Genomic DNA, 25,143 nt, shown 5'->3' on the forward strand with positions numbered 1-25,143 from the left:
CCAGGAGTGTCATTCAGTTCAAAGGGTTGGAAAAAACACTCAGATGCAAAACATGCAAAAAACTATTTTACTGACAAACAGCAAAGGACGGGCTTAGTTTCAGGAGCTGAACTGGTTATCTATTATACAAACATATTATTGAAAGGGAAGGAATGGCTGAAATACACTCACTCATTGACCCAAATAAAATCACAGTGTGCTTTTTCTATTGCCTCCCCCACCCCCAAGCTCTCTGCGGCCTTCAGCTGCTCCCCTTCGCTTCAGCACAGCGTCGTCACCGCTCCCAGCACGGCCGCTGGAGAACACAAACTGTAGGTGACATTTGCCTGTGCAAGTGTATTTAATAAAAAAATTAGCCATTATTGCTTTTCAACCACAGTAGAGATTATTCTATGATTAGACTCAGAGCAGAGTGTAATCTCTCTCTCTCTGTTGGTATCAACCTGTGTTGTACCTCTTCCTGTCGGACGCATGCAAAATTGGTTTGAGTGCAGAAAAAAAAAGAAAAGAAGGATTAACAATCAGGGAAAACGGCACTCCAAGTTTTGTTCTTGTATTCTCACTGCTAAATCTTTCTAAACTGTGCACTCTGTCCTACAAGGGCTTCCACCGCCTTGGCCGTTCTGAGCGAGGGTGCTTTGCGCCTCGCAGGACTGAGCCGTCCTCCTGGTGTCACCCTGCCGTGGAAATCCCAGGGCTCAGCTCGAAGAGGGGACTAAAACTAGCAACGCCATTGGAAAAGAAATGAGCACAAACGAATGGGAGGTACTAAAGAAGAGGAATAGGCTTCATGCAGCGAACACACGATGACACACAGATATAAACACGCAGCTGTGCACTGACCCACACACAAAACTGGAACAGTATCCCGAGAGCCCGGCCAGGGTGCAGCACACCGGCAGCCCAGACTCGCTGTAGGGCTCCTCCTGACGCCTGCCCACAGTTTCCTACTCCCCTGCTTCCTTCTCTCCTGCCCCAACAGCCCACATGCATGGAGGCTGCAGGCCTGGCATCTTATTTATTTTTTTCCTTCAGTAAGTTCACTTGCTTCTTCATGCTCTCCTGGGCACCACAGTGAGCCAGGCTGGCCTAAGAGGCCATCTCATCTTCCCTCCATCCTAAGGCAGGACCAGCAGTCCTGTGTCCCTGCCTAACAGATAATGCCCTCTCTGCCCCCTACTCTGCACCCCATCGCCTGTCCCCGAACCCTACATCTGCTTCACCAGCGTATCCAGGTCGCAAAGCGTTTGAGCCGAATGTCTTCCCATTTGTACTGTCTGCTCTAGTAATAGCAATACTTCTATTCTTTTACATCCAGAGGTGCTCTGGGAGCTTCTGTTGGCTATTTCTACCTTCAAAGCCCCCTGAATGCAGAAGAGGGCTTCGTTACCTCCATGTTCACCCCTACACCCGCTCTTCACCAATGCCACGCTGCATGTTAAACAACTGCCACGGTGAAGCTGTCTTGAAGTAAAATTTGAAATGAGACCGAAGCTCCCTGTGTCATTTATCGCCTGCAAGCCTCGAGCCTTCGTACAAGGGAAGGCGAAGGGTGAACGTTGCCCTCCCTTCTCCAGGGAAGCCGGTACACATGAAATGTTTCCTTTACAATGTGCTTTCTCCCAAGCTGGGGAATGACCTTGGATCAGGACTTCCCTCGCTGGCTCCCCCAGGGCTTTCTCCTGTCTGCGCTCGCCTAGACCTCATCCAAGGTAAGCAAAGGCTATTGATGTTTGTGTTTGCCCTGCCTGCTGCAGTCTTGAAGTATCAGCTCTTGGTTTCTTGCAAAGCCAGTGGGTTTCAGCTCACCTAACACCGTTTGCATGGCATTTTTTTTTTTCACAGAATGGTTGAGGTGGGAAGGGGCCTCTGGAGTTCATCTGGTCCAACCCCCCTTGCTCAAGCATGGCCACCTAGAGCAGGCTGCCCAGGACCATGTCCAGCTGGCTTTTGACTGTCTCCAAGGATGGAGACTCCACAACTTCTCTGGCAGCCTGTCCCAGTGCTTGGTTGCCCTCACAGCAAAAAAGTGTTTCCTGATGTTCGAGCAGAACCTCCTGTGTTTCAGTTTGTGCCCATCGCCTCCGGTCCTGTCACTGGGCACCACTGAAAAGCGCCTGGCTCCACCTCCTTTGCGCCTTCCTTTCAGGTATTTGCATACACTGATCCCCCTGAGCTTTCTCTTCTCGAGGCTGGGGAGTCCCAGCTCTCTCAGCCTTCCCTCATAGGAGAGATGCTCCAGTCCCTTACTCATCTTAGTGGCTCTTTTTAGTATCCCTTTTTATCAGGGATTCTCTTCTCCCAGCTGAGTGTAACTGGAAAATGAGGTAGAGAGTAGCAGTGAGAGTAACTAAAACCACCCCGCCATGCTGTGAATGCCCGGGCCACGCATTCTGGGCTCTCTTCTCGTCTTTTACTGCTTATTGATAGGTGCTGCCAGGTACTTCAGCCAGGATGGGCCAGCTGATGTGTCCCTGGCTGCCTCAAGGGATAGCTGAGCAGTAAGAGGGCACAGTGGATGGATGGCTGGTATCACAGGAGACACTTTCCCAAACTGTTCCTCGGAGGGGAAGGGTCCTTCTCGTTGTGTCAGAGCAGTAGGCTGAAGAAGGCATACGTAGTACCTGGGTCCGCTCTGGGCTACACCTGAAATCCCCCGTGGCTTTGGTGGCTCTTCCTTTCCTCTCACTCCTGAAGCGACGTGCAGCTCTGCTAACCCCTCCCTGGTGCAGCACTTCTTACACCTACGGTGAATCTGGCCTCCTGTCACACCTTCCTTCCCCATGCCCATCCCGTTGTGAGCCACCGAATATGGCGGAACGACAGATAGGAAGCAAAGCGGAGGAGACAACCAGCTTGACGGGCCTGCTCTTTAACGTGCGGCTCTCTTGAGAAGAAAGGAGGTGGTAAGAACCGAAGGAAGGCTGGCATAGAATGGGTTTAGCTTTACGCTGCCTTCAGGGATCTCCCTGAGGGGCAAGGGGTTTATTCAGCAGTGCTGGTAAGTGGCTGCTTGACTTTAAAAAGGAGCTACTTGTTGATGCAATGGATTTCACAAGCCTCTGCTTTTCTCCCCTTGTCTTTCCACACCTCTCCTTTGCAACAGATCCCAACCACCAGCACGCACCCATTTGGCACGCAGGCAGCCAAACCTGGGCTCCTCATGCCAAAAATGCAGGAGAATGTTTCCAGTGCCGATCCCAGCTCTGGAGAACTGGCACATAGAGTTTTAAGCTCTGTCTCTGCTCTAAAAATAGCTCCTCCTGAGGCGGCACAAAATTCCCCCCCCACTAGCTAGTTCTGCAGAAGCCTCCCTCAAAGCATCTGGCGGATGAGCGCTAAGCCATGGTGCACACTTCCCACTCCTTCGTCCCTCCAGAGCTGCCATTACCGACACAGCTGCCCGCTGGAAGCTTTGCAGCCCCATCCTTTTTCTTCGGCGGGCTCTGACCAGCATCTTGCCTAGCCCTGACCTTGTTGTGTCAACTCCCTGATGCCAAAGTCACTTTCTCCCAACTGAACCCTTGTTTTGTTTGGGGTTGTTGCTGAGTTTGGGTTTTGTTGTTGTTGTTTTGATCTGTGGTTTTTCTTGTTTGGTTATTTTTTGTGTGAAGACTGGATCAGAGGCAAGAGAACAACAAACAAGTCAACACTAGTACATCTCAGACAATTAAACAAGGAGCAAACACCCCCACGACCAGACAAAAGCAGAACGAACACATGCACAGGAGAAGACGACGGTGCAACGGCAGACTTTACAGACAACTGAGCTGCGAGCAACAGTAGCAACCTCACTTGGACAGAGGAACAAGAGACCACAAAGTCAGACATTGTTGGTAAGGCTCACACCTCGAGCAGAGTCAGCTGAGGGGACGGGATGGGGAGAAGAGTGCTGATGGCAAGCAGAGGGAGAGCAGGGGCTGCCTGGGGCAATGTGGTGCTGGGGCTCTGGATACTCAAAACACAGCTGCCTCTTTCACCTTCTGCTGCTCTGTGGGAGCTTGCCATCTCCTTCCCCAAAGAGGAGACGTGGCAGACGCTTGGCTGCTGGGAACGAGAGTCATCTCTTGCACACCACCACGGGTTAAATGGCATGTGGGACCCGGGCTGCTCTCGCGCAGGGGGTTCTCACCCCGGCAGCCTTCCTTGGTGTGCAAGGTTACCCCGTCCCAGCAACAGGCGTACTCGGATCTCTGTTCCGTAGGGTCAAATCCACAGCAGCTTCCTAGACTCGGGGGAAGAAGGCACCTCGCACCAGGGGTCTGACCTTGTGTCCCTATTAAACTGGCTGCTTGAAACTGTCCCTGCACAGAAGAGGCACCAAATCTCTTGGGTCAGGAACAGGACCTGGCCTTACTGCATGGGAAGGAACTTCGCCCCTTATGTATTACGGATGAGAATCAGAGGCCTGGTCAGTTCCCCAGGATTAATCCCGTTGGGTTAGTGTGTGCTGGGACCAACCTTGCTCTATGAGGGTATTTCTGATTTCCTTGGATGTAAGACCAGTGAATTACTCCCAGTAAATTTAATTGCACTGAGAGTATTTTTTGTTTTGTTTTTTGACTAAGTGTAAACAAGAGAGGCTCACAAGGTAGTAGCTGCAGACACATCAGATTAAAAAAAAAAAGTCTGTTCTTAAACAATGGGAATATGTACCATGTAGGATTTTTTTTTCCCCTCTTCCAGAGCCTCCTATTCTGAAATTCTGGTGTGGATCAGACTTAATCAGTGTGAGCCATCACTTCACTCCTGCCAGCTGCAAGTTTCAAATTTAATGATATTTCAACTAAGGTCAGTTGCTAGAGCAGGACAGAACCGGACTTTCCATTCAGTCTGAGCTTAGGTCACTGCCTGAAGTCTCTCTTGTGAGAGGCTCCAAGCAGAAAAATTATTTAAAGTGCTTTTTTCCCCATAACTAATTCCAGGGACTCGGTATTTGTCCTTATCACGATGGAATTTTCTCCCCTGCAAACTGCTGTTCCATCTGAAGACATGGCCATGACGTGGACCTGTGTTATAACATAGTACCTGTTCTTCACTGTCAGTTAAGCGTGTGCCACCACACAAGGGCAAGCAGAGCAGCGGTGTGGCCAGCTCTCATCCGGCACCGTGTGAGTAACGCTCCACTGAAGGGAGCGTCGTACGCCACTCGAGGATGAGCCCGTACGGCCAACTGCACAGAGCTCCTACCGCGAGGGAGGTTGCAAAGCCGTGTGTCTTGGGAAGGAGCTGCTTAAGGAAAAGTCAGTCTTGAGATGCTAACGGGTGGCTGCATTGCAACCATAGGAAGTCCTGAATGACAGACAGCCAAGCAGACAGACATAGGTATAGACCGGGCAGTTATTTAGGCCCAGACAGAAACTGGGGCTCCAAGACAAGAGGCACTAGGGAATAGCAAAGGTAGGAATGGCTGAGAAACAGGTATGTTTGGCTCTTGGCCAGCTTTGGGGCTTGTAAATAACTGAACTGATCCCAGGCATAGGAAACAATGAAAAAAAAACCAAGACACAGAAGCTGAAGCAGGGAGTCATGGTGTCCTTTTCCCTTCACAGACATTGCAATCAAACAACAGGAGGCCGTTGACACAGTCAAGGAATCCATAAAAGAAAACAGCAGTTTCTGATGACATTCATCATCCTTTTGTTCTGGATGTTTTCCCCATTTAAGCACAAGCCCACTCAATACAAAATGATGAATGAAGGAGAAATGATTGGGATTCAGGGCTACTGCCTTGAATTCTTGGGGCTAGCGTCTCCCTCCCTTATTCCTCTCAATAAAAACCTCTCTCTCCCCACTGCAGCCAGCAGGGCTACTGCTGACTGCTGCCCAGCATCTGCAAAGGCAACGCAGTCTGGGCGCATTTGCTTCTCTCCCCCAGCAGAACATGACTGCTACAGGAATCGGATACCACTGCGCTGTCTCGGTGCACACAGGCATTATCAAATCCATCAGGCAACTCTGACTGGGAGTGAAGGAGGTCTCTGGATGTGGAGGTTGGTTTCAGACACTTGATAGCTACCTTGAAACCCACACCTAAGCTGCGACCAGGGGAAGCAAAGGCAAAACCACGTTAGAGCATCCTCGTGCTTTGACTGAACCCGTTATTGGGACATTGGACTCTGTAGATGAGTTTGGCTTCAGGCCCACATCTCTCTGTGTTCCTGAAGCCAAGCCCAGCCTGCTGCTGAAGCGCTATTTCAGCTCGGAGCAGCAACACGAGAAGATGGGTGGCTGTTCTGGTGCAGGAAGAGCGAGGCTGTTAACAGGACCCTCTTGCTGCATCGTCAGCGTTTCCAGGGCGGTATTAAGCAGGGCCTCGGGCTCACCCTCCAAGGAGAGGGGGAGAGCGGCTCCTTTCCTCCCAGGCAAGGGGTGGGTGGTGGTTATGCAGCAGAGGGGTCTGATCAGGGTGCAAGTCAGATCTAACACCGGTCAACTCAACACACTGCTCCCCGTGTATCAAGAGCAACTCCTTTCTAGCATTAGTGAAGAATAACAGCACTGATGTCAGCAAGGTACCACCAATATAAAAGTGGTGTAAACCAGGCAGCACCAGCCCTGTGAAATGGACTGATACCTTATAGCACTGTTCCCCTGGTACTAAGATTTCCCGGATTGCTTAAGGCAGGTTTCAGTGTATAGCAATACAAACAACGAATCAGTTAGATATTATTCCCAGGACTTCCTTCCCCCACAGCAACTCCCCAAAACATGAAACAAAGCAAAAGGGACACTGTGCCTTCACAACCAGCTGGCAGCAGTCCCCATCCAAACCTGTGACCAGCCAAGCCATTTTAGCAACGGAAGGAACAGAGCAGAGCAAAACCAAGCCAAAGGACCAAAGAAACGGGGGACTTGAGCTCTTGGATGAGAAACTCTGCATCTTCTTCATGTTGTCCCGCCTCCATACCCTTGGCCGACATTCCCCGTAGGGTAGCTGGATGTGCAGGACAGCCGTCAATGCCAGGAAAAGGGGGTTGAAAGTATAATGCAAATCTCTCTTCTTTTTGTTTGTTTTTGTTTGTCTGCTTTTTACATATATACACAAGTCTGACAATAAAATGTGGAACACAGTGCAATGTCTTGGCTGCGTAGCATCCAGGACTGGCTTAGTTGTGCATCGTGGTGTGCCACAGGGACACACGGGATGGATAAGTAAAATTGTGTCCTCGGCTGGCTTCCATAGAGGAGCAAACTAGTAGCTGTTCCCCTGGAAGAAGAGCAAAGTCCTTTTTAAAACCTCACTGCAGTCTCTGGAGGGGAAGGCATTCCTCAGAGGTGCCGTGGGCTAGGGTGCCCATTATGGTACAGCTTCTGTTTGATGTGCACCATGTTCCCAGTCGCCTCCTCGTACTGCCTGTGATGACGTTTTCTGAACTCCTTTAAGTTACAAAATTTTGGAATCCAAGACCAGGAATTGTCTGGAAGGCAGAAAGGAGAAGGAAGATGAGATATTACAGGAACGGTGAGACCCATGTTCTCCTGCCTTGCCTAGCCCTGTTCCTGGCCTGCCCCGCAGGAATCAGGCACTAGTTATGGCCTTGGCAAGGCCACCCCGAGGCTTCCCTTCAGACCACGCTTGCTCCCCAGCCAGAGGTCATGCCTTGGCTGTAGCCACAGCGCTGCCCGCTCCTCTCCCGGACTCGCAACAGCCTGTGCCCTGAACACAGCTGCCCCCCCCAGACGTGACCCGGGCAGACAGCAGAACACACCTTGCTGGTGCCCACGGTAGGAACAACTCGTTTCAAGAGGGGCACAGATGGGCTGCACTGGCCCATCACGACAGTGAGGATGGGAGTTGGAAGAGGCAAACTCCAGCTTTCTGCTCTTGGTAGGGACCAACTCCTTGTGATGACGCCTGTCCTCCAGCCCTCCTTGCGCCCTACTCACACTCCGAATGTTGGGCTAACAGTATGGGCAAGGTTCAGCAAAGGCAGTAACCCCATACGGAGCTCTGCTAATCTCTGTAGCTAGCAGGGAGCTGCTCTGGGGACCAAGCTGCCAGGGAAACAGCAGCACACTGCTGCTGCATACGTATCATCCCTGCTCAATCCAGGCTCGTCTGTCTTCTGAACCATTGGCCAATTTCACGCAACAGCAGCACGAGCCACTTTCTGCCCCACAGCCACCGCAGGCTGGATAGCATCATTTTTTCATGCAGTGTTTCAGCTCTCAGCCCATGAACCTTTCCCTGTAGCAATGTTTCAGCTGCCATTCAGTCTCATGAGAGCTTTGGGTCGTTCTGCCCAGAAATACACATACCCCCGTCCCACAAAGGAGAATTTGAAAGTCCCAGAGAACGACCGATTGTATAAAGTCGAACTATTGCGACTAGCGTGAGGCGGTATGGGACTGCTCTGACCAGCACTGCAGCTACTACGAAGCCCAATCTGACGTCTGAGTTTCCATAGAATATTTTCTATTTTAAGAAATCTCTTCCATCAGGAAGGAGCTATAGGTTATTCTGATAGACCAAAATTTAAGCTGATCAGGCCACAATGTGACACTGAGTCATTGCTAAGTGGTACTCATGTATTTCAGGGAGGGCTCTACGTTCTGTACCAGTACAGTATTTTGGATTACCCCTACCCCTGTCTCTCATAGTCACAGGCACCATTTTTGCTGTAGAAGGAAATTTTAGCTTAGGTACTCGTGCAACAAAGAAATAGGTATCCTTTCTGCTTAGTGCCTTTACAATGGCTAGATTTGCATAGCTGATTTGAATGAATAGGAAATATCTAAAAGCTCAACATTCATTATTTTGCTCCACATTTCCCAGTGGTTTTTCAGCCTGTCTTTAGTGAAATGTACTCAGCGTAGCACATAAGCACAGTTTTCTCTTTGGACAGAACAAAGTTCAAGGCATGTAAAAACCTTTACTGGCAAGAGCCATCACGTCCCATTGCACAGAATGCACTGGAAACCTCACCTACAGGTCAGACGACGGGGCTTCCAGGCTCTCTCCTACCACACGCTGGATTATGAGGACACCGGGTTGTTAACAGAGCCGGGAACAGTGCAAGCACCCAGCTGTGCAACAACCAACCTGGTTTAAGAGCAGACTGTGTGGCTGGTGCAACACCACTAAGACAGCACTAAGAGACAGTGTCTCAGGCCGGAGGGGTGTCAGCCTTCTGCATTGGGAAAGGGGCACTGCCGATGGGTTGCTAAGGGAAGAAAAAGCTGGGTGCAAAGTAATACTGCATTAATTTTCTGAAATGATGTATCTGCACAGTATATTACACCATTGGCCAACCCCTTCTTAAAGCCTTAGAATATGCATACACAGGGAGAAAAAAATGAAAGGAAAAAAATGAAAGGAAAAAAAAGATTGTTCAGCTTAAATACTAAATTAATTACTAGCATTACCCTTAATTACTAAAAATAAAAATCTATGCAGTATCCATTCACAAGAAGGTAGGTTAGATGGCGATGTCTATAGCTCACCGCTCCACAATGAAAGGCAACAGCTCCAAAGACCGATATTGCTGTACTCACTACAGCATCTCACCCAAGGATAGCTCCTGCCAGCCCGGCTGACTTCCCGAGCACCGACGAGCTCACACCACAGGTGGTCTGATCAAACACAGGTGCCACGGCCTCGAGATTGGCTCGGTACCTTAGATCTCACTGGAAACTCTGACAATTAGCCTTCTGCTTGGGAAATGACAGCAACACAGCCTCAAGAGAGTCCTGGTTCAGAAACTGCTCAAGCAGGCTGCTGGGGATTTGGGAAGACTAATGAGAAATTAATACCATTTTGATCTGAGTTTTTAGAAAGAGACAGTCCAGTTCCCTAATTAGAATTTCTTACAGATTTACAGATAAATCTTTCTCTTGCTCACTCTCCTTCTCCTCTGAGTTGTAATTTAACAGACACCATCCGTCACAGTTAGACAGACTGAGATTTGTAGGTACACTGCTATGGAATTTCAAGTTATTCACTATTTATTTTAATAGTTTTTCTGTCTTTTTTCCTCTCCAACAATTAAAGTCCATGGGGTGTCCATGCTGAGAGAGCAAAAAGGGGCAGAGAGGGCCTCTGAAGGAGCCTCTGTTGGTCATTCCCAGGATGTTCGTTCAGGATGCTAAGCTAACTGGTCCAAAGACTAACTAGTATGGCTAACATTTTTCCCTGGGGAGCTGATGTCGCTACTGAAAAAAAAATTGACACATCTGGACGAGCAATGACGATGGGGAAACCTCAGCTGCTGCGTCCCTGACACAAGACAGCAATGTCTGTCATTGTCATCACACTGTCACAGGTTTATACAAACAACAAGAGGCTGCGCTCCATAAGCATGTGCCTGGCTGCAAATTATATGCACAGAAAAATCCAGATTTCAGGGAAGTTTTGTCTGGCCTGAATATATTCTGCCCACATGTGCAGACATAAAACCACCATCTGCCAGCCTGCCTACGGGTAAACATGTTGCTTTCCATCAAACACCCCTTTGCACCAACACATACTTTACACCTTCCAAAGCAGAGCCCTCAAGGCTAGGATCCCGGGCTGGCTATTTCCACCTCAACATTCCCGCTTGTATAAAGAGGGCTGGTATGTGGCCGGTCAGGCCTGTGCCAAATCCACAGGGAACAAGCGCTGCAAGACTGTCGGCCTCCTCCCTCTCCGCCAGCCTCAGAGGACAGGGCGAGGGACTGAGGAAGGAGAAGGGAGCCCATGCGGCTGCACTTACCATACCGTCGGCTAGTTCTCCAGGCTCGCACTGCATAATGGAGAACCCCATCCATCCACACCAGAAACCAGCTTATACAAAAGCCCAGCAAAAGTCCCAGCATCAGATCAATCTCTTGCTTGGTTACATTGTCAGTCACAAAGTAATTCTCCGAGGAGTCCACCACTGACTGATCCCCATCGTATGGAATAACATAATGGACATGATGCCTGTTGCAGGGAACAGAAACAGGGAAAAGCATCAGTGGAGAAGAGCAGAGTACGTTTTTCCATCCAGCGCCTGCTCTTGTGGCCAGGGGCTGGTTTAACACCATTCCTTCGAGTTTCTACCGACATCCCTGGGAGCAGAAGTGCCGTCTTGGCTTTTTGTGCTTATGTCAGCAGAGGAATTGGCAGAGAGCGAGGTACAAAACCCATGCCTGGAACTCATGTCGCATTCCTGACACAGGCTCTCTGTGCCTAAGTTCGTCGTCTGTAAAATGGAAGATAATATTAAGGACAGCAGGAGGTTGGAGCGGTCACCCCCCCAGAGATGCAAAGGGCACTGCTGCGGTCGTGTTCGAGGCAGAGGCCAATAACGCTGCGCTCCCGTGAGTGCGCGCAGTCTGGGAGCGCAGCTGTGCAGCCCTGCCAGCGCAATCACAGCACACTGCCTCACGGGAGTCAGAAAGTCCTCTGCTATGCAGTACTGCCAGTGCTAGCAGCTTCATGGCACTTCTCCAGAGGTGTGCTCTTTTGCTTAATGTCCCGTCTTTCCGAGTAAAATGAGAATCGTATCTTTCGCGTATTAGAGCAGAGCATGTTTACAGCCATGGAGGAAGGACTTGAAAGCATGCCTTGAATTCATCCTCAGACAGCAGATGGCAGAGACCCTGCAGTGTATCGCTCCTGGAAAACTCATGCAAGCTCTCAGACCATCTCAGGTTCTCTTACTGCATGACTGGAGTGGTTTGGGATGCGGGGTCTTTGACACCCTCCTCAAGGAACAGGCAGCAATTACTGCCTGTGGCGGATAGCAAGAAATCTCTCTCGGCACCGGAGCAGCCAGCAAGCCTCCCCCTGGTGCCCCGAATGCCGCCTGGGGTAACCTGCAGCTGCTGCTGAATCTCACAACTCCCCCCTGCAGCTCTCTGGCTTGGGAAGGTCTCCCAGCCTCACCCTGCCGGGTGCGGGATCTGCCAGCACCCTGCAGCCTGCCTCCCATCCCATCCCACCACTCGTCACTTGCTCGGGACACAGCCAGAGGCCTGGCCTGACCTTGCATTGTAGCCAGTCTCCAAAAAAAAGCCACCAGCTTAGTGCTGTCCCCAATGAGCACAGCACAGAAGCGCAGCAGATGCCCTGCCTGCCAACACGCACAGCGGCACGCAGCAGGGAGGGCTGTGGTGCCACAGGCTGCCAGTCTCCAGAGCGGGAAAGCAGGGGCTCTGGAGCTTTCGGAGACTTAGGTCTCTCTCAGGGGTTCTGGAGGGGCTGGCCCCATGCCTTATGCCAGAAGGGCGACTGGTTCATTTGTGCAATGAGATGACGGAGACCAACCTTGGGATGGTGCTTAACTGCTTGAAAGACCCTGGTTAACTTGGGAAAAGCAGGAAAATGGCAGGGATGGAGTGAGGGAGTTGTAGAGTAGAAAAAATAAGGCAGATCTGTGGGGGCTGAATGGGAGGGAACCAGCTGTGATAGATGAGCTGAGCATGTGGGACAGGAGGATCCCAGATGACGGGGGATGCAGGATGCAAAGCAAAACTGGAAGCAAGCTGCTCTGGAGCCTCTGCATCTGCTTTAAATGGCTCTTAACCTTCCGTGAGAGTAGCCAGGGGCCATGAGGCTGCCCAGGCTCTGTGCTTAGCCATCCTGCCTCCTCCTGCTGCCTGATTTAGAGGCAGGCACTGCTTGGGCAGGTGCTGTCACTACTGCCAGGGAGCCCAGGACGGCCAGCCAGCCACGGCGAGGTGCGCTCAGCAGCCCCACGTGCCTGCCAGCACCGCTAAGCTTGCATGCATCAGACCACCACGACAGTCCTGGCACTGCAGCGCAGATGCATCACCAGTGCTCCCAGCTCAGGGCACAGTTGCATGGGCTCTCCCCAGCACTGCCCACCGCCACCCCCACCAGCATCACCTACACTCACATCCCTCCCACATCCATGGACCCAGCCTTGCTCCCACATGCAGGAGAGGAGGCAATCGCTGGAGGCCTCTGAATATGCATGAGGTGCAGGTTGCTCAATAATCATGCCTGAGAAACGTCCAAATATTTACACAAACAAACCTCCACTCAGAGGAACCTACTGAAAACAGCCCTAATCTCAGCAACGACTTAATGGAGGCCACCAGCACCAGAGGCACCAGCTCCCAGCAGATCAAGGCATGTAGGGGCTGGTGTACAACCTGGTGCCGCGGCATGTGGGGGGGTGGAAAAGGCTGTGCGGCTGGGCAGCCCATCTAGCTGTGCTCCTGCTGTCTAGTACTGCTCCCCATTTGCGCTCAGCAAAGGCCCCAGTACTGGGGACCAGACCAGGGCAGTAGCAGAAAGGAGATGCATCCAGACCAGCGCCGATGGCAGCTCAAAGTGACCTCAGAGGCTAAGGGCAGGCTCTGCTCATGCCTCCTCTTGCTGGTTGGTTTGTATCCAGAGGTTTTTCCCCTCATTTGGCTAGGGAGAATCTAGGGGGCAGAGGGTATGTGAGGGAGGGCTCCCAAAAAGGGAGCTCTTAGTCATGAATGGGAGGGCTGCCATTAACTTCATGAACGCAGCCAAGCAGCTTTGCAGAAGGGGGAAAGGCAAGCCTCACACATCCCTCCCATGCGCCCTGCTTCCCCAGGCACTGCCGGGGTACCTGGCAGGTCCTTACCTTACTCCCTTTTGCTTCTTACAGTACAGAAGGATTCCACAAACACCTCCAGAAACCTAAACTCCTTGAAATGATCAAGACCTTGAATGCTTCAGCAGGAGCTGGGATGTATCTCCTCTGCATCGCTGTGTCACAACCCACAGGGCTATCTAAAGCCTCCCCATGCAGAGCATCACCAACACACAGCCATCTCGGGGGTTTAGAGAGGCAATACTTCCCAGACACATCAAGGACAGACCCTTGCCTAGGAAGGGAGTGCAGACCTCTCTCCGCACATCAGCTGGTTTTCATGAAGGGTCTCAGCCCTGTACCAGAAGAGAGCCCTGCTCCCACTGCCAAACTTCCCCCAGTACTCAGGAGCAGGGATGCGCCTGGAGCACTTGCATATGTGCACACACACACACACACAGACATGCAGCATGGCCAGCACTGCAGTAACACAGGACGCGGCACTCTCCTCACATGCTTCACAAGAGGTTTTTCCTACCACACAGTCTGCTTTCTTCACAGCTCTTGTTCTTTGCTTGCAGGGCATGGAGGGAAGGGACACAGTCACCTCTTCCCTGCCTTGTCCCTCTCCTCAGTGCAGGCTGACTCTGCACACTGCAGTGGGATCTCTTCCAGCTCTCCTAGCTGCCTTTGGTCATCACTGGGCTGAACGGCACCTTGGGGGCAGCAGTAAGGGCCTGACACTCCTTTGGGTTTGCAGCTCTCTTTCCATGTGCAGGGGACTGTCCCCAAAGCCCAGCGATTTCAGAGTCCAGACTCAGAAGTGAAGTCCCTGTTTCTGCCTTGTAGCTTCCATAAGATCACAGAATCACAGAATGGCTGAGGTCGGAAGGGGCCTCTGGAGGTCGTCTGGTCCCCCCCGCTCAAGCAGGGCCACCCAGAGCTGGTTGCCCAGGACTGTGGTCAGACGGCATTGAAGGATCGCCAAGGAGGGAGACCACGACCTCTCTCGGCAACCTGTCCCAGCGCTCAGTCACCCTCCCAGTGAAAAACTGTTCCCTGATGTTCAAGCAGAACCTCCTGTGTTTCAGTTTGTGCCCATTGCCTCTGCTCCTGTCACCGGGCACCAGTGCAGAGAGCCTGGCTCTGCCCCCTTTACACCCTCCCTTCATGTATTTATATACATTGGTAAGCTCCCCCCGAGCCTGCTCTTCTCCAGGCTCCACAGCACGACGAGTCTAGGTCTGCAGGTCATTTAGACCTAGAGGCTGCGGATGGAGTGGGGCAGACAGACAGACAACATAACCAGCTCTGGGGTGCAACCGAAGTTGGCAACAACTATTTTCAGCACAGCCTCTCTAATGTGACTGCACCAACATCTCTGCATACCCATGGGCCATGAGGCGCATAGACAGACAGTGGAGGGATGAAGCTCCAGGAAAGGATGGCTGCTTGACCCTTTCTCACTGTTCACGTGTAGGCTGGGGCTGGGCACACAAGGTGGCCATCGGCTTCCAGCATTCCACAAGCAGGGATTCAGTCCTCAGTCCTATGCCAGCCCTTTGCCTGTGAAGTGCTGTGGGACAGTCGAGCCCAGGGGAGAAAGGAGTCAGTCCTGTTCTACAGTGAGCCACCAAGAAGTCCAAAGGCGATTCATGGGAGGCAAAATTCAACAGCGAGCAAAAACTTTGACCTCTCTGGATCTGGCAACTTAATTTTCCAAGTATCAGAAATCAAAGTTGGATCCCAGGTGCAAATTTCCTTAAAAGAAAAGCCTCCCGTCACTAAAGCACCCCAGGAAAGCACTCGCAGCCCTGCACTGCTACCTTCCAGGCAGCTTTTGGGAACCCTGAGTTGCCAGAGTAGTTCTGTGCAGTGGAGATGCCAGTGCTCGGTGTCCACTCTGCAGAGTTTTCTGGAAAGGGTTTAGCAAGGCTCAGGGAAGATGAATTTTTTCCTGCTAGTGCAACAGTTGGGAGATCTGGGCTGCAGGGATTTTTATGCTTATTGTTTTGGCTTAACAGGATCGAGTGGTGCCACTGAGATGGGGAGGAGAACAGGGACAGACCCCCAGAAGTTTTCTGTTGCAGCTCAAGTCCTTGGGGATGTTACAGGACTGATTCAGAGACACTGCCACATCAGCACAGCACGTTATTAATAGTGTGCAAAGGTCCAGGGTCCCCACCGCATATCAAGGGAATTGGAAACTGGAACGTGGCCTGGATGGCTCTGGGGGCTGGATCCAGTGAGGGAACGTATCACCTCTAAGTGAGCATAATGTGGGTGCCGCAAGCCACCACCAGCTCCACGCCAGCGCACTTCCAGGGAGGGCAGACAGTGCTGGGGACCAGGTTCTGGCAGGGCAGCTCCTCCGAGCAAATGCTTTTGGCCAAACCTTGTTTTCAGAAACATGGCCATCCAGGGGCTGACACAACCCTCCAGCCAGTGCCTGTTGCACCAACCAAAGACCTTTGAGAAGAGACGAAAATCTCCTTCAGCCTTGCATCACCTTAGCCAGCATCAGACGACTGACGGGGGTGTGAGGACTCCGGAGTTCACAGCACCCTCAGCTGTGAGAGAGCTCTCACAAAGTACATGTGGTCCTCAAAGGGTAAACCCATGTCCTAACCATGTTTCTTTACAAGAAAAAGATGTACCAAATAACCTGAGGGCCAATTCCTGGGCAGTTCAAGCTGGCGTCAGTCATCACAATAGATCCAGCACCACCTCCCTTCATGTGCCATGCGCTTTCAGCTGTACCTAACAGCCATGCCCACCCTTGATGTGGTGGAGCTTCCACAGGAAGCAGATGTAATTGTAGGAAAAGAAATGTAACCACAGTTCAGGCCAGAAACACCCTGGGAAGCAGGAGGGTCTGGTGATTGCCAGCAGCTGCTCTCCTGAAGCAAGCGAGAGACTGGATTTGCTGATCCGCCCCCAGCTAGACAGCACCTGCGCAGGTGAGAAACCGAAGCTGCCGGACAAAGGCAGCACAGTGTTTGTGTCTGTGCACATGTGCTTGAGCTGTAGCATCCCTGTCCCCCTTCCCAGTCTTGGTGACAAAGGGGGAAGACCTCCTCTCCTCCCTCCCAGGGCAAGCAGTGCAGCGGGCTGGAGCAGAGCCTTGGCCAGCGCGGCTGGGAAGTTTCACTACAGAGCTGCCCGAAGCGCTATTGTCCCTTCCAGTGACCTTGCGTGTGTGCTGGCTGCTGCAGCCAAAGCACAGCACGGGAACCTTTAAAAAAGCGCCACTGATCCGCCGTTTTAAATGCAAAGAGCCCGTCACTGCCTCCACACGTTCCACTCCCCCCTCCGCTGGGGATGTCAGCACGCTGATGCTCCGGCTCAGCTTGGCTCCCTCCTGGGCAGGTGTCAGTCTAGCCGGTAGCAGACATGTCACATATCCCAGCCTCACGTCGCAGCTCTCACAACTTGGCTGCACTAACCCGTTCCCCAGCCCCAGCTGCAGCAGGGTTTGGGGGAACACAGCTTATCCCGCCTTGCTGGCCGGCCCCCAGGCACAGCCACCAAGGCATGCCCTACACAGGGGCTGCAAGCAGAGCTAGAGGGAGGCAAAGAGCCTCCCTGTTCTGCATCCCTGTCTGACCTTGCAGCTTCTCCCCAAACATGCCAAACAGCCCAGCGCCTCTCAGAGCCATTGCCAGCAAAGCCAGCCTGCAGACCAGTGTGGATGGCACCATTGCACAGGTCAAAACGTCTCCCTGGGACGCTTCACGCTGTAGCAGCTACCAGAAGCCCAAGAAAGGGCTGGTGGTCTCCAGCACTAGGCAAAGAGTGCTCCCAGCCTCCCAGCACATCCACAGAGGATCAGGGGACAGAGAGGTTTAATGATTTTTCTAGAGTGGCTGGGAGGAAACAGAGCAAAAATGTACGTCTGTGTACCTCCCGAGAGCAGTGCTGCTAGCCTGGGACAAGCAGTGGCCTGTCCCTCCTCTGAGTGCAGAGGGCAGCACTTGGCCCCTCACAGACAGAGCCCAGTGAGCAGGATTATTCGAACCCATGCTGCCACAAGACAGCTCCAGCATCACTGGCCGTCCTCCCCGGTCACTGGTGCTGCCAGTGACCCCAGCACCAGGGCAGAGCCCCAGCCAGCAGCCACCTCACACATTTCCACCCTGCGCCCAGCCACGCTCCTGGGAAGCAGCCCATTGCACTGCAGGGTCTCCATGCACACCAGTCGCTCAGGAGAGGTCCAGCCATAGCCTTGCCCTGAGACTTTCCCTCCTGGATCAGAGCCTGGTGAGAGCAGGGCTGAAGCATCCCTCAGACGGGAAGAGCTGACCTGAGGGCTGGCCAGGCCCCCGGCTCTGCTGCAGGGCACTGGCAGTCAGGTAAGGCTGACACTCCTCTCAGTCCTTTCTAATCCTGCTCACGGCGAGAGACTTTGCCTGGGAGGGAAAGACACCCAAGGTCACTCAGAAGGTCAATGGCAAGGAGAATACATGCCAGAGCTCCTGAAGTCTCTGTCCTTTCCCAGACAGGGAACCTCCAAGCCCCCCAGGCTGTTTTGGTGGGTCTTTGCTCCATGCAGGTGTCATCTGTTCTCTCCAACTCACCCTGCCTCCACGGACGGCCTTTGGTGTTTTTCCTTTGCATGACATCACCCAGCTCCTGATCTGCTGCCAGCTCCCTGCTTCCAGAGAGGACCCTTTACTGGCTGGGACAGAGACATTTGGACTGGGGCGGTGCTACGCTTCTGCAGTCCTCCATAGCTGCGCTCTCTCCGGGGACTAGGTGCATCCCAAGGAGGTAGGACCAGAGGGGCTGGGCTGCCTGCATGCGAGCAGGCCCCAACATAGTGATTTGGACAGCCTGAATATCTCCACATGCTGAGGACAGAGAGTGCCAAGCTCCCCCAGGGATCTGCTCCAGCAGGCACATTCCTGCGTGGCATCAACAGGAGCCAGCAGGAGTGTAAATGTGGCTGTCGCCCCTTCTTCCTCCAGCAAAAAGGCAGATGTTAAGAGAGGAACAGTCCCCGTCATACCGGGCATGTCTACAGGCTCAGTATCAGCACCAGGCGCCAGGGCCAGCCCTGTCTCTCTGCTGATGTTCTTCCTCCATGCACCGTCGCTACACCAGCTTCCCTTCCCAAGCAACTGGCAGGACCGTTTTCCCACTGAACAACTGTAGATGCACTTTGATTGGCCTCAGGGGTTCCGGCAGCTTTGCCCTCCTTGGCTCCAGTGCTGCCAGTAGGGCAGCCGAGTGGGAAAGCACCAGTCCAGCCTAACAGCGACAACCCCCCTGCACAGAGGAGTACATCTGCTCCCACTCGCAGCCCAGAGGACTACCCCTCTCAGCTCTCAGGACCGCTCCGATGGCACAGGCACCGTCCAGCCCAGGCTCACTCAGACTGAAAAGAGTGGCTCGGTGGATGTTGCCAATTAACAGACTGCAAATATACATCAGCCTTGACCACTTGTTTCTTTGCACTGGGCGGGAGAGAAGGGCAGCTTGCCTGTGCAGCCCCAGCCAGCATCACCTCCCCGCACCACGCAGCCAGCCAGCCGTGGCGTCCAGGCCTGCAGCCACAGGCAGTCACTGAAAACCTCGCCCAGTGCAACCTTCACAAGCAGCCTCAGTTCTCCTGCATCCAGCAAGAGGCCACGACTCCCTTCTGACACCACAGACCTGAAAAGCACCTGCCAGGACCCAGCATAGCAAGGTCGCTCCTGCCCCAACAAATTGCTACCTTGCTTCTGGCATAAAGTGACAAGCAGCTTCAGCTTCACATAGCCCCAGTGACCCCACAGGGCTGTGCATAGCGAGGGTGGAGATCAGCCCCAGCAGTGCCAAGTGTCCAGCGTTCAGCAGTGCCCGAAGATAGGGCTGGTTTTCTTCCTCAAATGTCTTGACCCCAGTGACTCTCCCCAGTCACTGCTAACACACCGAGTGCTCAGGAACACGGGCAAAACCCCAAGTCAGTCCCCAGTTGCAGGAACCGAGGCCCTCTCTGCGAGGCGAGGGCTGGCAGAGGGCGTTCCAGGAAGAAGTGGGCAACGTGCCATAAGCCAGCACTCCCTTTCACTTGTCCTGGGGCCTTCTGGCTAGACCCAGTGCCCCACGGAGAGGAGAACAGGCAGAGTCCAGGGAAAGACACATCGCTGCCCATGAGGAGAGACCCCAGCCACATCCTCCATGCAACCCAAAGAGCTCTTTGAGGAGACAGCCAGAACAGTCTGCCCTGCTGGCCATGCACCCAGGCGACTCTAATGAGCCCAAAGCCACCAAAACGTGGGCAGAGGCTGGGGCATCCCTGGGAATGGCTCGTGCTGCTGCCTGCCAGCCTCCCACCAGAGACCGACAGTGGAGGGGGACTCACCGTGCCCCAGCCGCCCCTCCCTGGGGAGCAGAAAGCGTGCACAGAAACGAGTGAGAAGAGGGAGCTGGAAACCCAGCCAGGCCCCCATCCCACTGCCAAGGAGCCAAACGCCCCGGGCTGCCTGCAACGTTCCCAGTCTTCTGGCTGGGAAGGGCACTCTAGCATCAAAGAGCGGCAGGGACAGCCAAGGGCTGAAGTCTGGGCTTTTTCCCTGGAGCCTTGCAGGGATGAGGTGGGACTCAGAGGCCCAGGAGCAGAGCCCGGAGCCCCACATCCCCTGGCACGCCTGGCTTCAGCTGGCACCCGAGACACACACAGAGCCCGCCTCGCTGTCCACAGCGACCACCAGCAAGGGAACAGTTCCACAAGCTCAGTGCAGATTCCGATTCCTTCTGGAGAGCACACCCTGCTGTACGCTGGATGCCCAAGGCCAGGTACTCACAGTCCAGCCTGGGTGCTTAGACATGGTAGACCATTCCCGGGGAAGGGATGCACTCTGGCTCCCTGAGGAAGGATACAACCAGGATAGGAGAGTGGAGGGAAAACGTTTCTGAATGAATCAGTTGGTGTGACTGACACTACAACCTAGGCTAGGGCAGGAGGGAAAAACAGTAATCGCAGCAGCTCAGCCTATTGCACATCAATCTTCATTTATTCCAATTCCTCCTTCCCTTCCATTTCTGCAACATTTAATCATTTTGCCCATTCCTCCCTGCAACACACTGAACTGCAGCCAGTTCCCTCCTCCAAGGACTCCCTTTGGTTATTGGCAAATTAAGAGTGCTTTATCAGTCCCTGGTACCGCTGTTCACAACACGCTCCAGGATGCATCCTTGCCTGGTGCGAGGCAGAATTGCCTACGGCTCACGCTATCTGCACTAAAGGCCTGCGCTCAGAGCACTGGGACAGCTGACATTCAGCATCACCTGCCTTTTAAATCAGAGAACTCAGAACACTGGCATCGGGGCAGGAGGTCAGAGCTGACAGAGAGCAGCTGAGGATCACAGACCAAACCCTAGCACCAGGCCACACAAAGAAGTCCCATAGTATAGGGCTGCTTTGTGCAAGCGTCTCCTACATCAGAGCATGAACACGTTGAAACCAATGCTCAGGCACAACAAGAGCCCATGCCCAGGAGCGGAGACTGGTATGCTATTTCTGTTGGCAAGAGCCATTGCTTCTACATACCTAAGGCAACTGGTAAACTTCGGCTTTTTGCCTCCTCTCAGATCCATGCTTGACAATTTGGAAGCTGTTTCGTGCACTTTCTAAGAAATGACCTAACTATGTCTGGGGAGAGTGCCATGGCTAATTTATCTGCCTCAACAGCACCTCTGCAGACATACAGCTAGAGGAGAGAGGAACGTCCCTGCCACCTTCTCAGAGTTGGGCAGAAGGGACACTCTGCCCACAACACCAGAGAGACCGGACGCTCCTCAGTCACTCCAGATGATGTGAAAGTCTATTACCAGCAGCCAATTTTCACCACCACTGAACACAGCTGTGACAAGTAAAAAGAAAAATTGGTTGAAGAGGCCGAGGAAAAGTCTTAAACTAGTGAAAAACATCAAGACGACTCCAAAAAATTACCCAAGAAAAAGCCAATCCCTGCCAAAAAAAAGTCAAAGACACTGTGGATGTTTCTTGTCCACAGTCTTCCCAAATTGACCTTAACACAGAGGTGCCCAAGGAGCCAGGTATTTAGGGTCTGCTCGCTGGGTGACTCAGGGCCTGGCGGCGTTCGGCCCCCGCGGTGCTGCCTGTACCGTTGCCGTTCTGCGCCCGGGGTCTGAGGAGGGACCGTGGGGAGAAGGGGAACGATCCCCTTCGGTGAATGAAGCAGAGCGGAAGGGCAAAGCGGTTTCCCTTCATTAAGCCAGGCACATCCCAGTTTCAGCTTGGCTTCCACACCAGGGACACCAGAGGGATGCGACCCCTGGAAGAGAGGATGCGGCTGGTTCTAGAGGCAGCTCAAAGAGGAGGAAAGCTCAGTCTCAGTGTTGGCTGTGGCAGAGGTGGGCTCCCCCAGCGTAGCCTGTGGCTGGCACAGCCTCCTGTGGCTTTACTCCCCCCCAGACAAGAAACTCTCCAGCAGACAGCAAGTAACCAGCCACGGGAGGGGAACGAGGCCTCCAGGAGAGCAGGACAGGGATCGCTGACAGCAGTCCCACCGCGGAGAGAGAACTTCACCTCCCCAACACTCAGTCCCCGGGCCCTAACACAGAGAGCAGCCACAGCCCAGGGACAAGCTGAGCCCCTCGGCGATTACACGCGACGCGAGAAGTGCTACGTTGTTCAGGAGCATTAAGCATTGCCAAACAGCCACGGGGAGAGGTGGGTATTTGCCCAGTCATAAACTTGCACACAGCAAAGGCATTACTCTTGGCACAGGATCCACCCTGATGCTCTCAGCTTACTAAATGCTCCACAAAAGCACAGACCAGCTCCTCAATGTGCTCTGTCCAGCATCATCGCAACTCTCAGGAGAAAAGCCACAGAGAATTAAAAGCTGATCAAAGATTACAAAGCCTCAAAGTGACACTGTCCTAGACAGCAGCGCTCCTTCCTGGACACAGACCCTCCGGGTTCGCCAAACCCCGCTCCATCTAAGCCACGCAACCACCAACTGCAACACCCAGACCACAACCACACGGAGAAACAATACAGCCCGGTGACACCAAAGGCAAAATGACAAGCGTTTAAATCAAAGTTACTCACTTTCTCGGGGCTTGCAGATGCATATACACAGGCATGCACACAAAGAAAAATGGACTTCCAGGCCCACAGAAAACTCTTCTTCCAGAAAACAAAAAAAACCCCTGTGTTCATGCAGGAGCTGCTGAGGAAGGTGAGACACGGCCAGAATGCAGAAATGGTAGTCCAGCCAGCAGCACCCTGCCGCTGGCCACCACCTCGCTCTGCCTTTCCAGTGAGGAGAGGTGGGAAGGGGCTTGGGGACAGGTGAGAGGGACCTTATGCAGGTAACTTACCTTCCACAGTTGCAGTGGCAAACTCGGTCTTCCCCTCTCAGATGCGGTAAGATGTAATTGTGAAATCTGTCCAACAACGCATTCATGTCCATCAAGCAAGCTATTGCCTGTAAGAGCCCATAACCAAGGCATCTGGTCAACTCTGGATGATGGAATAAAACATTGACTCTAGTTTGGTTGCCAAAGACTGAAGCAGTCATAAAGAAAATAATCTTTGGTGTTTAACGGGGCGCACACGCATGCACACGCACGCACACACACAGAGGTGCACAGGCTAAGGGACAGCGCGGGGGGGGATGGAGGGGAGGGAAATAAGCAAAATCTCTTACCATAACGATAGAGGCGCCCAGGATCATGAAAATCATGGTGTTTGCATTCATGGACATCAATAGGGAATTGCCAGCGGTCGGGTCCGTCCGCCCCCGGCCCGCGGACAGCGAGCGGCGGCCGCGCTATTCCGCAGAGCTCAGCCCGGGGCGCATCGCGCTCGGTGCCCGCACGCTGCGGTGCGGCGGGGGGCGGCGGGGAGCCCCCCGCACACACACACGCACTCCCCCGTGCCGGGGATGCCTCGGGCTCCCTCGCCCTGCCCGTTTTATTTTTTTATTTTTCTAGGACAAATGTGACAGGTAAAAAAAAAAAAACCAACAAAAAAAAAACCCCAAAAAACAACAACAACAAAAATCTCCCCCTTCTCTCCCCCGGCCTCTCCCCGGCCTCAGCCGAGGGAGGTGCGCCACGTCTCCGGGAGCGGGCACACACCGCCACAAGCACAGCCCTTCATGCAGCAACTGGAAAGCGAGCCAGCCAAAACCGGGGGGGAGGCTGGGGGAGGAGGCGGCAGGCTGCAAAAATCACCCAGTCCGGGGGAGCCTCATTGCATCCTCTTCCCTGACCCTCCCCAAAATCACCCCCCTCTCGATCGGTGCAAAAAAAAAAACAAAAAAACCCCAAACCACCACCTCCCCCCTCCCCCAAAAAGCCCCCACCAACCCTCCCGGCTCGGGGCTGCCTGTCCCCGCTGCTCGGCTCCGTGCTGGAAGCCCCCGGCCCAGCCCCTCCCGGGCCCGGGTGGCTCCGCGCCGTGCGCCGCCGGCTCTGGACGGGGGAGGGATGCGGGATGCAGCGGGGAGATGCGCCCAGGCAGAGCCGGCCGCCCCCTCCCCACCCCGGGCATTTACCTACGTGGGGAGGCGCTGCTCCGGGAGCGGCTCATTGCGAGCGACAGCAGCAGCGACAGCTCTGCGGACCTGCCCTTGCGGGGCTTCCCCCCGCCTCGCAGCCGCACGCTTCTCCCGAGCGGGGCCCCGGCAGCGGCGCTTGGCCGCATTCGGAGTCCCACACGCCATCCTCACCCCGCCCTTCCTCGGCCCCGTCCTCCTCGCATCCCGCAGGGGCCACGGGCCCGGCCCCATCCCGCCCTCGGGCACGGCCGGGGTCCGTCCGTCCGTCCCCCCCCCCCGCCCTGGCGCTGGGCGAGGCCCGGGGGTGCCGGGGGCCGCGGCCGCCCCCGCTGCCGGCCGGAGCAGGGGGGTCCGGGGCAGCGCCCGCGGCGGGGTGGGACGGGAGCCCCGAACTCCGCCGCGCCCCCGCGCTTCCCACGGCGCCTCCCTCCGCCCGCTGCTTCCCGCTGGGAGAGCGACGGCCGCGCCGGGGGGGTCCCCCAGCCCCTGCCCCGGCTGGGCCCGGGTCCTCCTGCGCCCAGCGCCCGCTCGGCCCCGTCGCGGGGAAGATGCCCGAAGGGGCACCCGAGGGCGGCTGTGGGTGCCCAGCCCTCCTTCGAGCGTGCCGGCCACGCTGGGAGCAGTTCCCACCTCTGCCGAGCATCTCCCCTGGGCCTGGCCCCCTAAGAAAAGCTGGGTGATGCAGGCGCAGGAGACCCGCTCCCTTTTCGGACAGAAATAAAATTACCCCGTACAACTTCGTTCCATCTATCAAACCTGAGATCTAAGGTCCAAGCAAAAGGTCGTGCTCCAGGTTCTCCCACGGCTTTCTTTCACCGTGCTATTTGGTCAGTCCAACTCGGGCCATGTTCTAAGAAAAATAAAGGAAAATAAGTGACCAGCCAATAACTTTTTACTTGCTTGCTTGTTTGTCGTTCTTTTTAACGTAAACTGTGCGATCTGGGTGAACAGAAGAGATTACAGCCACGACGCGGGAAACGCGTGGCAGCACATAGCTCGATGGTGGCTGCGTTGTGTCGCGCTGTGCTTCACCTCCCAGCCCTCGGCCTCCCTCAAGGTCGGTTTCACCTTGCTGGGACCCAAGGATTGTTTAGGCTTCTCAGGGCCATCCAAGCGGAGTCTGC

The 25,143-nt window shown here is 54.1% G+C and overlaps 2 protein-coding genes across 9 annotated transcripts in view; one reads left to right on the forward strand and one right to left on the reverse strand.

Annotated features, from left to right (window-relative positions):
• LOC104008952 (ATPase family AAA domain containing 3A) overlaps positions 1 to 1,456 on the forward strand; it is a 38,236-nt gene extending 36,780 nt beyond the window's left edge. For 3 of the 4 annotated variants that reach the window (XM_087755487.1, XM_087755488.1, XM_087755490.1), the window contains one exon: positions 602 to 723. The gene's annotated coding sequence lies outside the window, so the exon portion shown is untranslated. Of the gene's footprint in view, positions 1 to 601; positions 724 to 1,318 lie in introns of those variants that run through there. The other variant, XM_087755489.1, reaches the window with a different exon arrangement.
• TMEM240 (transmembrane protein 240) lies at positions 54 to 25,056 on the reverse strand. Of its 5 annotated transcripts, none has more exons than XM_087755493.1 (5): positions 24,776 to 25,056; positions 23,165 to 23,446; positions 22,836 to 22,942; positions 10,698 to 10,906; positions 54 to 7,421 (listed from the first exon to the last, which is right to left on the reverse strand). In XM_087755493.1, exons 2-5 carry the CDS (start codon positions 23,219 to 23,221, stop codon positions 7,273 to 7,275), a joined length of 522 nt encoding a protein of 173 aa, XP_087611619.1. In that variant the 5' UTR covers positions 23,222 to 23,446; positions 24,776 to 25,056; the 3' UTR covers positions 54 to 7,272. The 5 variants fall into 5 exon arrangements, with proteins under 5 accessions (XP_087611619.1, XP_087611618.1, XP_087611620.1 ...); XM_087755492.1 differs by having other exon boundaries at positions 24,017 to 25,056; XM_087755494.1 differs by having other exon boundaries at positions 22,836 to 22,977; positions 24,017 to 25,055.
• Positions 25,057 to 25,143: the final 87 nt, after the last annotated feature.

The sequence above is a fragment of the Nipponia nippon genome, unplaced genomic scaffold, assembly GCF_047370975.1.
Source record: "Nipponia nippon isolate SJK-2023a ecotype South Korea unplaced genomic scaffold, ASM4737097v1 scaffold_19, whole genome shotgun sequence".
NCBI lineage: Eukaryota > Metazoa > Chordata > Aves > Pelecaniformes > Threskiornithidae > Nipponia > Nipponia nippon.

What these genes read in the sequence shown, in the direction of transcription:
- TMEM240 (XM_087755491.1), bottom strand. Translation starts at nt 23,035, where the DNA reads ATGACTGCTTCAGTCTTTGGCAACCAAACTAGAGTCAATGTTTTATTC. An exon ending in TGCCACTGCAACTGTGGAAG is followed by an intron (nt 10,907 to 22,835) that starts GTAAGTTACCTG and finishes TCCCTGCAACAG; the next exon opens with GCATCATGTCCATTATGTTA. An exon ending in GAGAACTAGCCGACGGTATG is followed by an intron (nt 7,422 to 10,697) that starts GTAAGTGCAGCC and finishes TCTGCCTTCCAG; the next exon opens with ACAATTCCTGGTCTTGGATT.